The sequence below is a fragment of the Carassius auratus genome, chromosome 8, assembly GCF_003368295.1.
Source record: "Carassius auratus strain Wakin chromosome 8, ASM336829v1, whole genome shotgun sequence".
Lineage (NCBI taxonomy): Eukaryota > Metazoa > Chordata > Actinopteri > Cypriniformes > Cyprinidae > Carassius > Carassius auratus.
The window spans coordinates 29590569-29607791 of record NC_039250.1 but is presented as its reverse complement, the minus strand read 5'-3'; the positions used below and the strand labels follow the sequence as shown (position 1 = coordinate 29607791).

Here is a 17223-nt window from a genome sequence, read left to right as displayed (position 1 = left end):
GAACCTCGTTACAATCACCATCACCTCTCTACCATGAGTTCTAAAGAGGATATATATTAGAGTAATCATTAATATTAGGTTATAGGAATTTCGCAATCCAATCTCAAAACACTTCAATCTTGGGTGACAAGAACAGGTTTATTTATCAACTTTGTCAATTTGTCATGTCTTTATCTTGGTGCCAATGTCCCCTCACAGACTTACAACACAGTGATGGCATTAATATACTTAAAAAAAAAAAAAAAGGAAATAATAACGTTAATTTTCACCAATGTGTGTTGATTGTCATGACAATGGCAAATGTTGTTGCAGCACAAATGTGGCACTCCAGAATTAGAGCTACCTCTGACAAAAGAAAAAGCTAAATAGAAGATATTGAACAGAACAAATTGCTCAGAATAGCATCACTACCATCATTACTTGTGGGCAGGGTTCCCATGGCTCATTTGTAACATTTTTCCAACACAAAAAATTGTATTTGCTCATATTTAAACCCCATTGCTAGGAGATTAATAACATTGAGATTACATGTACAGAAAAATCTAATCTAATTTGTATGTTAATAATAATTAGAATTTTTTTTCAAGAACAACATTAAGTTGCAAGAAACACAGATATTGCTGTAACAGTAATAGCTATCAATGTAACAAAAATGCTGAACTCTTCTATGAGGAAAGATTTAAAGATTGAGAAAAATAATTAATAAAAAAATAATAATTCATAAATCAGGATACATTTCTGCTTTAGTTCATTCATACCAGTACTTAGAAGGCTATTCTGGTGCAAATATTATGAAAGAGCAAAAAAGCAATAAGGAAATGGCATTGTAAAGCATTAAGGACTATTTGTAAAGATGCAGAGGTATGTATCAGTCTTCTAAAATGCAATAGACCCCTCTTCTTCCAAAAACAAACAAACAATGCATTTAACATATTTTTAAAGACTACCCTATGATAATATATAAGCATTAACAATCCAGCTATTCTCATATTCTAATAATAGTATAGTTCTGTTGTCACATCATTTATTGATTTATATACATGCAGAGGTCAAAATATTATAAATCATTTACACTGTGTATGCCACCCAGTAGATGACATTTACCACAGCAAAGGTGAAAGGGAAGACAGCCCGAGCGTAGATATCGATGGTGTCAGCATCGATAGGTTTACACTTGCAGCATTTCTTCTCTTCACTGCTTTCCTTCTGTGCCCGTCGGGACCGAGTGCCACGGACCTCCGTCTCTTCATGTGGATCTCCAGGAGGGTCAGTGGTCCGCTGGGCCCTGTTCTGCCTGTTTGTGACGAGGAGGCCCTGGTTCATGCCAGCCACAGAGAGCGAAAACAGAACCATGGCCTGCTTTCCATTCTTTACCATGGACTGCAAAAGAAAATGAGGGGAAAATAAGAGTTGTCCATTAAAAGTCACAGGTGGGAATTATTTTTAAACTATGTTATACTCTAAACTGAATAAGGTTTTAATTAATATTGGTGGGAAATGGTAAATTCAGGGAAAACTGGCTTTTAGTTTAGTTACCGATATATGTTTTCCATTTATTTATTGCCTTTGTTTACTTTAAGGTGCAGCTGTAATATTTTCATGTGATTTAAATTTTATTTGGAAGGTACATAACAATAAACATTTTGACATGCGGACAAATGTATTTTCAGGTAAATTAGGCCATCTCTGATTTATAAAAAAAATATCCCATATCTTAATAGTGTCCCTTAAATTAAAGACTATTGTTATACTCTTAAAGTGAAAACCCACTGAGCACAGTGCAATCTTCAATGACCCACTTTACCTGAATTCATCCTACTTGAGATTTGAGAATATATGAAATGCTCGAGACTTGGTCAGTTATAGCACACAGTTTCACCCTTCTGCACAAAAATAATCTTTTGATAGTACCTCTGCACTCTTATTCGTCTTGACTTTGGCTTTCTCCTTCTTGCTGTAGTCTGCATTATAATGAGCAAAAGCGTATTCGATCAAGGCAGCGAATACAAAGACGTAGCAGATCCAGAAATACACGTCCAGAGCTTTGATGGCAGAAGCACGGGGCAATGATGAACGAGCACTGACCATCAGTGTTGTCATGGTGAGCACCGTTGTGATTCCTGAAGATTAAAGGACACATGGAAATATTCCTTTAACTGGTCAGGTTCATTTGTGTGTGTGATTTGTTTTAAATGTTCTAATTTTACTGATTACTGATTTCAATAGACATTCTACTAACTCTTAGTAACTACATGTCAACTAACTCAGAGTCATAGTATACTATTAGGTTAGTGTCAACAGAATATATTCTGAGTTAGGTTAAAATAAAGTGAATATTAATCAGACAGTCTACTAATACTCTAGTAACTGGTATATATATATATATATATATATATATATAGACACACACACATATGGTGAAGAGTACACTTAAGAAACTGTAAGTTACAGACCTAAAGTAACTCTTGCTGGCACAGCTGATTGGCTGATCCAGAATGAAACCCATGACATGGCAACCAGTAGGATTGAGGGCATGTAGGACTGGATGATGTAAACTCCTCGGTTACGTCTTAGTTGAAACCGTAAGCTGAGACGTGGAAATCTCCCTGCTGTTACAAGAACGACAATATTTGCCTTGAAAATATGTAACATGGTTTCTGAGTTAACAAAGCAGATTAAAACAATTCAAAATCAAAAAAGAGTAGCAGCAGTATTAGCGATAATGTATTTGAGAGAATTTAGTTACATCTGATGTATCAGACAGTGTCGATGAAAAGCCTCACCAGATTTAAAGTTCATCACCTCTGTGACAAAGCGATAATCTGTGATGGTGAACTGGGACAGCTCCAATTTGTCCAGCCCATGAATGTGTTTCTGACTCTCTGACCAGTGATACACAATGTCTTCTGAAGAGTAGCCATCTGCAAAACCACCACAGGAAAAAGAAAATATATGAAATAAAGGAGTTTTGTGAAATATAGGCCTGGTTTAACAGACGGGCCTTGTATTAAGCTAGGATTAAACAATAGTTCAATTAGGACATTTTGTTGTTTTTATAAAAACATTACTGGTGTGCATCTTTAGACAAATCAATGACACATAATTTAAGATATGTAAGTTTCATAAGTTAAAACAGCTCAAACATGCATTTTAGTCTAGGCCTAGTCTTAAGACTTATCTGTGAAACCGGGAGAAAAAGTCACAGGCATCATTATCATGGTTTGCTTTTTGTGTAGGAATCATTTTTGTGTTCATGAAGCTGAAACACTGTAATGCAAAAAAGAGATGCCAGATATAAGTTTGGCCTTTACTCACAGCTTTCCAGGTCTAGCATGCATTCCTGTTCATCCATGGGGTATTTTGTGAGGTCCATATCGCATGCAACTGTAGACGTAATTCTAAAAGGGAAACCATCACGATTAAACATTCTGAACATGAAGCAGGTCACAGAGAAGAAATAAACCCTCTTGAAAGTAAATGATATGATCCTATTAAAATATTGATGTTGTTGGGATTTTTTTCATACTGTTGGTGCAGTTAGATTGCTTTACACAGCTCTCAGAAATAAGTCATTGGTCAATGGTGGCCTTTATTTATTAATTAAGTAGACACGCAGATTTATTAGACCACTTTGTGTTTATTTTGCTATAATGCCTATTTAAAAACGTATTCGTTTTTTTTTTAATTAGAATTATCTACCCTTTATCGTGACCAGTCAACATTACAAAGTCCTTTTACATTATTGCCAATGCAAAATTACGAACTAGTTTAAAAAGCACAAAAAACAGCCACGAACCGACTGCTGTAGAGGATGACTCCATCAGGCTGCAGGCGTATGAGTTTGTTCTCCACAGTGACATCGTGAAACCAGGCTGATTTGGCATTAACTATGAATGTGTCTGGTAACCAGAGTTTGTCCACAAAGCGGCTGTCCAGGCCAAGAGTTTTGTTTGTGTGGTTGTACGACAGACGGTCATCTCTCCAGCTCTGCCGCAGAAATATTGTCATGGTGTATTCCTGTCAAAACAAATGCACACAAACAAAACCTTTCTGAGACTTGCGTAGTGTACAGATTTACAGACAAGTTTACTTTAAAGCACTGAATTAAATCAAGCAATAAGCCATTAGAGGCTGTGCATTACAATAGTTTGACCATTGATATGGGGTGCTCTTCCTCCTAAAACACATTAAAATCAGCGATTAACATAGATAATAATAATACTTATTATTTTATAATAATTAATACTTATTAGTGCTGTGATAAAGGGCACACACAAAGTTTGGTGGCAGCTTCAGATTCAGTTTGGTATAATGCCATCCATCAGTGCATCAAATATGGTAATAATGGTTAGGACTAGCAATACATAATTCACAACCTTTGTTGATATGGTCTGAAAATAGACTGACTGATCAACCTGACCCATATTATTTTAATAGGATGATTTTAAGTTTATCTGATTTGATTTATTTGCCAGCAGTTCTCAGGAATACCATTGACTCAACAATAAGTGCTTGTGAACCTTCTGTGCTTTGTTCTGCTGTAAACACATTAATATTGAATGTGTCAGTTTCTGTTAGTTTGGACTTTGTTTGCACTGTTTTCTCTTGTGTCGTCATGGTTATTGATTGATTCTGTTCAGGTGTGTCTTGTTAATTATCCTCGGTTGGTATGTGTAGCTCTAAATTGTTTTTCATTTGTAAAAAAAAAAAAAAAAAAAAGTAAATAAATCCAGCATAAATCTGAAAATTTTCACACAGAAATGAAGGCTTGGTACTAGAGCACAAATGCAATGTAGAAAAGACACGCTCACTCACATGTATGCACGCGCACATACAGGAGTGACATTTTTATAAAAACTGGCAAATAAATCCTAAATAAATCTGAATATGTATAGACAAAAATGAAGGCCTGATAGAGCACAAATAAAAATGGAATGAGCATACTCACTCACTCACGTACGTACGCACACACACACACACACACACACACACACACACACACACACACACACACACCCGTTCATATCTGATTATTGCAGTGTTTATTATTATTTATTTTTTTAAATACAATTGTTTAGATTTTTACTTTTTAGATTGGAAAACATATGTGCCTGAGTTCATAGTGACCCCAAAGACCAGATTTGCAAACAGGAAATGAAGGACATTTGAAGGTTAAGAGTCACTGGACTACATAAAAAGACCACATACAGTGGAAGACCATCTGCTCCAGCAAGCAGCTTAGACAACTTAGTGGTCTTGTGATTTCTATGTATATTTGCCAAAATTTACTTCCTGTGTTTTTACAACTGAAGATGGTGTTTAGAGGACCACTGAAATGTTGTTTCTTATGTGTCCAGTGATTTTTAAATGTGTAAAATATTATTAATTTTACATTTTCTTTCTGGAACTCAATCCACTCCATTTTGAAAGAAGAATATTAAAAAGAAGCTTAGCACATTACATTTTTTTTAAATTTACATTAATGACAAAAATATTATTTTTTTCTAAACCACAACAAAACAAATCTAGTACATCACACGTGTGAAATAGTGATATGGAAAACCTTACCATGTTGGCTTCTGAGATATGGTCAATACTGGCGACTTCAATTGCCATGGCAACATTCACAGGAGGTCCTGAGGAGACATGTGAGAAAAGAAAAAATAAATGATCAGACTTCACCTACTTGACAACTAAATTTAAATAATTTGAGAAAAAACAGCACTCTTTAAGCCTTATTTATATTGTAAAAATCTTTAATACAAAACTAAAAATGTACATGAACCATGCTAAAAGATAAAAATGAAGTAAATGAAATAAAATGATCAAATTCATTCACTGGACACCAAAAGAAGGAAGCTGCTTCAAGAATGTAAAATATCACTTCCACTTGTGTTTTTTATTTTATTTTTTTATTTTTTTTATGTAGAATGGTAAGTTTCTGAAAGAAAAACAAATGCAAGGTACTCAGATTTGGTGTACAGTGTCAACAAAAAGTCTTGAGTGGCTTAGATTTGTTGTGAGTCATGTGACTGCTATGAATGCTATCAATGTGACTGTATAATTTATATATATAATTATGTAAATATTTTATTCTGCAGTATATTAGCCAGTGTGAGAAGAGAGAGAACTGTGTCAGCAAGGGACTTTGAGCCAGGACTCAAGTCTCCTGAAGCGATACCATGCCATATGTCAGAGCACAATCCACAAGGATATGACACAAATCTGTCATGTTTGAAGGGTGCCACATTGTAAAATTAGTGAAGTAGTTCCCAAAGCAACTGAGAACCTTTAAAGCCTGGTTTATGCTTGATGCACATGTGCAAGGGTCAAAGGTTTAAAGACGTAAGAGCCACCTGTCCACCTCATTCACTTTCCTTTTATCCTTTCCCATTATAATATAATATTCATATACATTACCTATCAAACTTTTTGATCAGTAAGACAAAAAAAGTGATGTTTAAGAGTGTGACGAGAGGGGCGGGGCTTAGAGCCGTGGGAACGGAGTGAGGCCGGTGGAGTGAAAGTGATAACGAGCGACACCTGTGCCACTCAGCGATCTCAAATGCCACAGAGGAGCCCCAGAAGGATAAAAAGAGGAGTGACAGCAGTGCAAGACGAGAGAGGACCAGGCCTGGATTTTATTTTGTGTTTTGGTTCTGTTTGTGCGCGACAGTCATGCGCCACCTGGTGGACGGTGACGGCTCCTCTGGATTCGGGCAGCTGGCAGGAGTTCCCCATTCCCTGCTCCTTCCCATCATGGTGGATGGCAGCAGGCTCCAGCCCCAGGTGAATGGCGTCACTTCTCCTTTTATCCTTCCAGAGCTCCTCCTTGGGATTCGAGACCGTTGAGTGGAGCAGGTGTCACTCATTATCACCCACTTCTCACAAAGACATTTATAATGTTACTAAATATTTATATTTCAGATAAATGCTGTTCTTTTGAACTTTCTATTAAAAAAAGAAACCTAAAAAAATCTACTATGTTCTAATTTGTATCAAATAAATGCAGGCTTGGTGAGCAGAAGAGACTTCTTTAAAAACATAAAAATCTTACTGTTCAAAAACTTTTGTCTGGTAGTGTATATTTTAATTACACTGTACAAAATTATAAATGCCAGACTTCAGTTTTTCCCCCCAGTTTTCTGACTTTTTCATGTATACAAAAGTCCTATTTCTCTCAAATATTGTTCACAAATCTGTTTAAATCCATGTTAGTGAGTACTTCTCCTTTGCCGAGATAACCCATCCACCTCACAGGTGTGGCATATCAAGATGCAAGATGATTTCATTGACAATTTTTTATTCATTATTTTGAACTCAAGAAAAAAGCGGACATTGCATGAGGACGAACTAAAACTTGGTATACAAAATATTTGTGAAATAATAGTATGTTTTCTCATAGAAAACTGTTTAATAAATAATGAACATCAGTGGACGTGAAATTTAAACTAAATTATAGAATGACCCACATATTATAATCAATTATAACTTCAGTTTCATAAATGCAGAGCAATGTGTACACAGGTCCGCAGAGGAGAACCACTGACATAGGTTTACTTTATTACTAGGTACTTATCAATATGACATGTGGTGTGCCAGCCTGTTTCTTAGGACATGTTTTAAATATATGTGGGATAATTGAAATACTCTAAAAATAGACAGTAAAAACTGGAGCATTTGTCACAGGAAGTGTGAGGTTTGTTGTGAAAAAAGGCTAAATACTGATGACTGCAGGTTGTTGAGAAGTGTAGTGTAAACTGCACATATAAACTCACCTCCAATCCCTGGGCGAAAGTTTCGAGCATAACCTTTCATTAAATCATCCAGATTAGGCAACCAGGATATTTCAATTTCTGTGGCAACATAGTCACCAATATCACTCAGCATGGCCCTAAGGGACAAAACAAACAAATGTTCTTCACTTTCTCTCTCACAATTTTATCATAGATGCAGATGTGTGACATGAAATTGCAGTTTGGTATTCACAATATTGAAATATATTATGGGAACATATTTTGTTGGAAGTGAATGTAAATACAGGACAAATGGATGGATTGAAAAGGTGTTAAGCAAAATAGGATAAAACACAGAAACCTAGCATTAGAAAGCAAAACCCAAACTTACTGAGGGGCTTAATGGATGCTGGTTACACAATAAGAAACAAAATAAGCCAAAAATGATAGAAACCGAGCCCAAAATACAACAAACAGACACAGACATCAAATACAAATTGGGGCACTGAATCAGGAAGCTAAGAAGGTAATGAGGGCTATGCCAAACAGACATAAAGGACAAATCCAAGTAACAAAACTGACAATCGGAATATAAAGCTCTTTTTTCCTATTGCGTTTTAAAAATATGGCTGAAACTTCTAGTTTGGAGATTTTCAAAACTGAAACAAATAATTTCAAATAATAAGGTTGCGCTGAAAATTATACTCATCTGTCAATTTGACTGAATGATCTGCAAATTTTCCTTCATGAGCTATTTTAGTATGAGACATTGGTATTATAAGAATTTCTGTGGCAAGTGCTCTTTTTAGTCCAGTGTTCTCTGTTCCTCCTCACTATTTTCTATAAGTCTTTTTCTTCTGCCAAATCTATGAAAAAGAGAGCAGATACTGTGCAATTGTGGCCTGCGCTTTCAATTTAAAAAACAATATGTCCTATGAATAACTCAATGCGATAAGAATCCTTCCTTTTTTCTTTCCATTCTCCCACATTTCATTTTCTTTTCTTTGTGAATCTCTTTTAGTGGTGTTTACTGGAAGAAACGGTGCATTTTCTTTTTTATTTTGCCTCGTTTCTTTTATCTCTCGCGCTTTTTTCATGAGTTCATCAAACAACAGTGGTAAGTCAGAATCATTCTTCAAGCTCAGTGAGTAATGGCTTCTCCTGCTATTGTTATCTGCACCTCTTGCCACATGTACAGTTTATCTATCTCTGTCGGCGACGAGGGATTCACATGTGATAAATACATGGAAATAGTTAGGCTGACAGAGAAGGTTTCAGAATTAAAGACACGCATCCAAACTTTAACTGAGGACAGAAAGGGCTCTAGAAACAGCTTTGGATGTGACTAGCTCAGGGATTCCTGTACATTGTTCGGGTCCGCTAATAATAGCGCCCCTTCAGCAAGGCAACTGGGTGACTGTGGGTCAAAACACAGCTTTTCTGTTTCCCGATCAATACATTAAACAGGTTCTCCTCACTCAGTGATGCACCCACTGAGAAACCTGAAGAAAGTGCTCTAGTTCTTGGTGATTCTATTGTACTGAACGCAGGGCAGTAGGGGTTAGAGGGGCCCTGGTGCAGGTTGTACCAGTGAGCCCTGTTTGAAAGTGTTTAATTTGTATGTTCGTTCTTTTTATTTGTTTGTGCCATTTACACAGAGTTTACTTTTTTTTTCAAAGTTTGTGTCAGAGTTTATTTGCTCTAGTTCAGAAAATGGTAATAAAATCTGACAAGAACCCAGAGTTAGACTGTCAGAACAAATTCATCTTAATATCATCATAATATCAGATAAATTTGATAGAAAGATATTTAATGGATTACAATCAAACGGAAACTTCAGACAACTGTCAATACTTTGTTGACCAATTACCAAGCAATGATTAATTTTGTTCAGTCTGTGGTGTTAAAAGGTTGCATTAGCAATTCTGGAAAAAACACGTAAGCAAAACATGGTGAGGTCAAAGTGTGGTCTTTGGTCCCAAAAATTATTTATTCATTTATTTTTTGTATCAATTTCACTAATCCACTTTATGAAAGTTTATTTGGGTATAATATGCCACAGTTCACTTTATTTTGCTATACTCACTTACATAAATTCATTATAGTGTGCACGTACTAGTAATAAAAAAGGAAGAAAAAAAATATTATCAAAAATGATATCTGGTGTCTGAATAATTGTTGGTTTGACTATGCATTAATTCTTGTTAAAACTACAAAGTAATTCAGTCGAGAGCAGGGAGTGATTTTCTTTCTTTCATTTTCTTGGATTAACATTACAGCAGCTAACCCTCATTTTAAGAGACAATGAACTCATCCAATATAATACACATCCGAAATGTTTAAGACAACCGATAATTTTTTCGAACATACTTTCCAAGACGGGTATTTTGACATATTTTTTATGTATTTGTCGTACAAGAAAAAAAAGAAAAGAAAAGAAAAAACAGACAAAGTGTTCAAGTGTTTTGGGCCGCCTCTATCAGCGTGAACCCTGAACTAAGAACACCGCGGCTGCTGAATTGGGCTGTTTTCTGTTTGTTTAAACTGTGATTTGCATTCACTCGTTCAGGTACAGGAGGAACTTCGAGGAGAACGTCGCAGAAGAGAGCTCGGTTCAGTGTTGCTGTCTGTCAGACGCGGCTCTCTCTCCACGTGCGCACCGAACACAGCGCGCGAGTAACCAGCTGCTCAGTTGAGCTTTTCCGCGTCTTGTGTTTGAATGCTTTAAACGCTTTTGAATGTTTAAATTGGCAAGGCTTAAAAACATGTGAAATTATAGGCTTTCGAGACGACACGCAGCAGTGGCCTGTCTCTCGCTTCAGCCAGATGGTAGAGATCGCCGGGGGCCCCCCCTCGGCCGTGGGCCCCTATAATCATCACAACCTTTCACCCCACTAGCGACGGCCATGACGGAACATGCAAATTGAGACACCAGCCACCATAGTCCACTGTTTACTGGGAGCCAGAGCGCCTGACATCTTGGCAAATTGAAAAGTGCTGGCTAATGCTAAACGTAAATACAGTAAGATATTCATGCTAATGAAATTCAACTTCGGCAGTCAGAGATCACTAAAAATAACATTAAAGAGGTGTGTGAACTTGCAAGCACGATGTCAGACACTGTAATATGCTCTGGTCCCCTCCCTGCTTACCGTGGTGACGAGATGCATAGCAGATTGTCATCACTCAATGCCTGGATGTCTAAGTGGTGCCCACAGAATAACATAGGTTATATAGACAATTGGACGAGCTTTTGGGGCAGACCTGACCTGTTTAAAAGAGATGGTCTCTCTAGAAATATGGCAAATAGTCTTAGTGTTTATACTTGACTAACTGGGGCCCAGGTCAGGAAGCAGACAGACTGGCTAAACCGACCGTCTGCTAGCTGCCTCCCGTCACAGAGGTCAGTTAATTCTCAGCACATAGAGACTCTTTCACCTAGATATCACACTATAGAGACTGTGTCTGTTCCCCGAACTAGAAAGAAAAAAAAAACATTAAGAGTAAAAATTTCATTGAGGTTCAACAAATAAGGAATAAAGATCCAATATGAACATAATCTACAGTATATGTGCTCCGTTTGTCAGAAACCTGGCTAAAACCTGATGATTACATTATTTTGTACACAGCCCACCAGGGTACTGTACCATACAGACTTTATCAAAGAGTTTGACCGAGTATGACCGAGTTAGTTCTGGCTGCAGATTAAGTTTTATTTCTTGGTGATCTTATTATCCATGTTAATAATGAAAAAGATGCATTGGGATCAGCATTCATAGACATTTTGAACTCTATTGGGGTTAGACAACACGTTCAGCTGATAATAGAAGAAATTATATCTCAGATCATTATTTAGTTTTGTGTAAACTTCATGCATCTAAAACTGTAAATTCTAATCCTTGTTACAAGTATGGTAGAACCATCAGTTCTACCACAAAAGACTGCTTTGTAGCTAATTTTCCTGATTTATCTCAATTCCTTAGCATATCCAAGAACTTGATGATGTAACAGAAACTATGGACTCTCTCTTTTCTAGCATTTTGTTAGATGTGGTTGCTCCTTTACACTTAAGGAAAGTTAAGGTAAACAGTTTGACACCATGGTATAATGAGCATACTCGCACACTAAAGAGAGCAGCCTGAAAAAATGGGCTGAAAACTAGACATATTTCGTATTGCTTGGTGGGAAAGTAAACTATCCTAAAGAAAAGAATTAAAAAATGCTAGATCTGATTACTTTTCTTCTCTTTTAGAAGAAAACAAACATAACCCCAGGTATTTATTCAATACAGTGGCTAAATTAACTAAAAATAAAGCCTCAACAAGTGTTGACATTTCCCAACACCACAACAGTAATGACTTTATGAACTACTTTACTTCTAAAATTGATACTATTAGAGATAAAATTGTAATCATTCAGCCGTCAGCTACCGTATCATATCAGACAGTGCACTATAGACCCCCTGAGGAACAGTTCCATTCATTCTCTACTATAGGAGAGGAAGAATTGTATAAACTTGTTAAATCATCTAAACCAACAGCATGTATGTTAGACCCTATACCATCTAAGCTCCTAAAAGAGGTGCTTCCAGAAGTCATATATCCTCTTCTGACTATTATTAATTCCTCATTGTCATTAGGATATGTCCCCAAAACCTTCAAACTGGCTGTTATTAAGCCTCTCATAAAAAAGCCACAGCTTGACCCCAGAGAACTTGTTAATTATAGACCAATCTCGAATCTCCCTTTTCTGTCCAAGATACTAGAAAAGGTGGTATCCTCACAATTATATTCCTTCTTAGAGAATAATGGTATATGTGAGGATTTCCAGTCAGGATTTAGACCGTATCATAGTACTGAGACTGCTCTCCTTAGAGTTACAAATAGGGTTGGGTATTTATTGGGTTTTTTACGATACCGGTACCATTTCATACTTTTAAAACGGTACCGGTGCTTAAACGGTGCCAGAACTGATACTTGTTTTAAAAAAATGTTTTTTTTAAAAATCCACAAAAAACTATGGATAACATTAAAGAACATTTACAAAATATTTAAAATAAAGCCATAGTTTTCACACGCTCCGTGTATACTCTCTTTTCCCAAGCCTCCCTTACTCTAAGCCTAATAAATGTATTTCATGATCTGAGTCATTGTTTAATACAAAACAATTATTGTTTGCAGTCAATTGTTTTCACTGGTCAAAACAAGTCTACTGAATATAAAGCACCTACCAACAGGCTGAGGTACTGACAAAATGAAAAAAAAAAAAGATTCAATTCAGTTTAAATTAATGTCCTTCTGGAGGAGGTAGAGTGAAACAAATATGTTATTTTCACCAGATTTAAAGGACACCATACAAATAAGGAAAAACAAAACATATGTGAGGACATTGCTACCAAATTACCAGGGGTGTTAAAGGTTCAGGCAAGGACATCCGCAAGAAGTGGCAGGATCTAGGAAGCCTGCCATAGAAGAAAAGGGCACTGCAGAGGACTGCAATTAAAAAAATCAGGTGGTGGGACCAGTGAGTTCCCCCTTCTCACAGCAGAGGAAAAAAAGGACTTACCAATTCTTTGGCACAAGTGCTTCAGATGGCATTAGTTGTGGTATTGTGGTATTGTTGTGGTAACTTAACCTGAGCCTGAGTCAAGCGCTTCATGTTCAGAGGAACTAGTCAAGTCAAGTCAACTTTATTTATATAGCGCTTTTAACAATACAGATTGTAACAAAGCAACTGAACAACATTAAATAGGAAAATAGTGTGTTAATAATGCAAAAAGGTAGTTCATCATTGCATTCAATGATGTCATCATCCAGCTCAGCTCAGTTCAGTTTAAATGGTATCTGTGCAATCGTTTACTATCAAGTCGACAATATCCCAGGAAATTAAGTGTCCCCAACTAAGCAAGCCAGAGGTGACAGCGACAAGGAACCAAAACTATTAACAGAGACTGCAGAGAGAGGTGCTACTTCTCTCACTGTCTTTTCAAATCCCATTCACTATGATGCTGTTTAATGTGCCTAATAACCAAAGAAATTAAGATTATATATCAATTCAACTTATCATTTTCAAGTACATTGGACAAAAAAGTTACCATAACCTTTCCCACAATTAAAAAAAAAACAACAACAATAAACAATATATGGGATAGTCCTAAAATAGGTGTTAATACATTACGTAACATTACATCTTATTTTTTTTCTTTATTTTGAAATTTGACCTACAATACTGATTATTCTGTTAGATTCATCCCAAAAAAGAACAACATACAAGCTGTAGTGTACTGTAAACAAGGGGCAAAAGAGCCTAATGTGTTGATGCACATTCACATGAGAAATGAACTGCATGTGAACCGCACAACAAGCAAAGGGAGAGACGTGTGCATGTGGGTCAAGGACAAGACATCCCATTTTAGTGTCAGAATCAAATACATTTTACAAAATGTATTTTATATACATAAAGAGCATGCAAGCAAAGTGTCTATTTCAATGTTTCCAATAATGTTTATAAAAATAAAATATCATGTGGATGAAATAATATTACAGTCATTCAGTGTAACAGATATTTATGTAAAAATGAAACATTCTAATGTAAGGGGGAAATAAATATGTATTGCACTTTTATTGTTGTGATGCTTGAAAACCCCTTTTAACCTATATATGGTTGAATATGCGTGCTTTAAACTGTAAGGTCCAGAGCTCCATGGAAACGTAGAAATATTTATGACAGCATATTATTTATATCTAACATACCACCAGCGAGACATAACTACAACGTATCTATCCTGTTTATAAAGCAAAAGACACGAACATGAAAATCTGACCAATTTCATAGCAACAACGAGAATTTGAGATAGAAGCAGATTACTGTATGTGAATGTGTATCACGGCACTGCACAGATTTATTAACCTATCAGTTTATTCATGATATCCATGAGAATGAACAGTTTTGGCTAAATTTATCTTCTGATTCCCATGTTTAACATTAAATTTGACGTTGGAGGCAGAAGCGTAAAATGCATGAATTCTAATCCTCACTGGAAATATCATCTTAATCCATTACTGAAAAGAGAGGGATGATGGATGTTCACAGATCAGATGAAATTCGCAAATGCATTTATTTACTGCTTAAAGCCTATTTGATAAAGATTCTCATAAATGGGCAATATTTCGACAACCAATTAAACTGCTATAATTTATTGAGCATGAGAATAAATCTGCAGAGATATGGGCTATATGTTTTCTTCTTCTCCTCACAGTGTGTGACGGACGCGCGCATTCTCACCTGCTCATTCTGTTCCCCCCGATGAGCACAAACCAGAAGATCGTCTCGGCAAAACTCCGTGCATCCATTTTGCGCAAAATTGATTCGGACGAAAAGAAGACAGACAGATTAATATATCCTAATTTCCTTAGCCTCCTGGGAGAATCGCAGGAAAATTATATAATGATCCATAGTTTAGCCAGCCTTATCCAGACTGCAGAGAAAACGGCACACATAACTCGCTTCCTCTCATAGACATCTCTCTAAAGCCGGAATAATCGCGAGGTCCGTTTCTCGAACGAATGGTTCTTCTGAGTCGGTTCTTTTTAACGAAGCGCTCCTGAATTATTTCACTAGCTGCCAGTTACGTATTGTACATTATCAGTGTGCAGTAGGCCTACTGGCTAATAAATGATTGCTTAAATGATTTGCTTTTGTTCTTGTTTGTTCTTGTCAGATAGCTATATATATATATATATATATATATATATATATATATATATATATATATATATATATATATATATATATATAGCTATATATATATATATATATATATATATATATATATATATATATATATATATATATATATATATATATATATAGCTATATATATATATATATATATATATATATATATATGAAACCAAAATTGTCCATTCTTATTGTTATGAAATATTATGTGCCCTTTAATCTTTTATAGCCTATTAAAAATAAAACCTTAATTAGACTATGCTTCTATTTTCCTTGCAAAGAGGACATCTCTTTCTGATGACTTTTGAACTGTTCTGAATCCATACAGAATTTAAGCACTTAACCGTTCGAACGAACCGATTCATTTGAATGAATCAGATTTACCAACAGTAGCTGCAACTCCCTCCTCTTCTTTCACATCAGATTAAGTCCTCCGCTTGCGGAGGATGCAACCACTCTGCACGATTACACGATGTACTTATATAACATCAACCCTGCTTTACAGTCTTCTTTAGCCCATGTCAGTGTATACTTCAAAGCCAGTGTATTCATTCATTTCTCACACCGCATAGTTTTAGGTTTATCTCTACAGCCACAGCGCATTTAATGCGTCCTGGTTTGCGATGCTGTTACATTTATGAAGATGTAGAAGGCATCAAACCCATATTTCCCAGGACATTCTGGGAAAGATTCAGGAAGGTCACCAGGGCCTTACAAAGTCTAGAAAGAGAACTCAGGTCTCAGTGTGGTGGCCAAGCTTATCTTTGTGAACATCGTGGACACAGTCTCGCCCCCAGAAAATGTTAACAGGGGTGGCCAAATGAGGCCACAGTAAATTTTGGGGTGGCACATTAAAATAAAGAAAAAAAATTAAGGGTTTGCAATATAGACAAAAAGTTATATCTCAGTGAGTTCTAGGATTTTATCGATAACGATAATTAGACTATTTTGCTGAGTGCTATTGTGCTGATATCTTATTTTTAATTGTGCTGACACCTGATTTTTTTTTTACCTTTAAACCAATGTTCAGCTCTGTGGAACATGGAATACTGTAACCTGCAGTTACAAATGAATAAATAATGTTTTGATATTTTAAAGATAAAACATTGAAAACTGATGTTTGAAATTATTTAAAAAATGAAAAGGTACCTAAAATGTGAAATTAAAACCGCCAATAGGCGGCAGCGAGTCACTGTTAATAAGTGAGTCATTCCGATTGAACCGAATCATTTAAACGGTTGATTCATTCAGGAACGAAACACTTTAATGTTGCACAGAGACGCAAAACTGTGGGCTGCAGCAGGTGCTGCACTTTTTTTTTCACTAACTATTGTGAATTTACATTCTGCATTTAAATTAATTTACCCACTGCAAATAATCCTAGGGGTGGCCAGAGTTTATACAGGGGTGGCCGAAGAATCTTGAAGCAGACAGATCCTCTGGTAGCTCTCATGTGCTACTGATCGACGTCTTCTGCCACTACAGGAGTTAGTCCGGCAGAGCTTCTTATGATTGCTTATGAAAATTGAACTGTTTGTTCTGTTCATTAAACAAGTGTTATTTTGCTCAAATTCATGATTCATGATCTGACACAACAAAAGGGGATAGAGGAGAATAGATAGCATAGTTTATTTTTTAGAAAAAGGGGGAGATGTCATGTGGCGCGGCAAAGACCGTCCCAATTCACAATGAGTCCTCTGAAGGCTGCATTCCCAGGGTGATTGCTTAATCGTGGCGCGACGAAGGC

At 36.2% G+C, this 17223-nt stretch overlaps 1 protein-coding gene across 1 annotated transcript; it reads right to left on the bottom strand.

Annotated features, from left to right (window-relative positions):
* Window positions 1–328: 328 nt before the first annotated feature.
* On the bottom strand, window positions 329–15285 carry gabrd (gamma-aminobutyric acid type A receptor subunit delta). Its single transcript, XM_026270687.1, has 9 exons — window positions 15021–15285; window positions 7779–7894; window positions 5569–5636; window positions 3797–4017; window positions 3316–3398; window positions 2784–2921; window positions 2454–2609; window positions 1912–2120; window positions 329–1380 (listed from the first exon to the last, which is right to left on the bottom strand). Exons 1-9 carry the CDS (start codon window positions 15086–15088, stop codon window positions 1069–1071), a joined length of 1371 nt encoding a protein of 456 aa, XP_026126472.1. The 5' UTR covers window positions 15089–15285; the 3' UTR covers window positions 329–1068.
* Between the last annotated feature and the right edge of the window lie 1938 nt (window positions 15286–17223).

Excerpts from the sequence above, each read along its gene's own strand:
- gabrd (XM_026270687.1), bottom strand. The coding sequence starts at position 15,088 with ATGGATGCACGGAGTTTTGCCGAGACGATCTTCTGGTTTGTGCTCATC. Across the intron at positions 2,922-3,315 it reads CATGCTAGACCTGGAAAGCT|ATGGCTACTCTTCAGAAGAC; the intron begins GTGAGTAAAGGC and ends GTGGTTTTGCAG. Across the intron at positions 2,121-2,453 it reads GCCAGCAAGAGTTACTTTAG|GAATCACAACGGTGCTCACC; the intron begins GTCTGTAACTTA and ends TTTAATCTTCAG.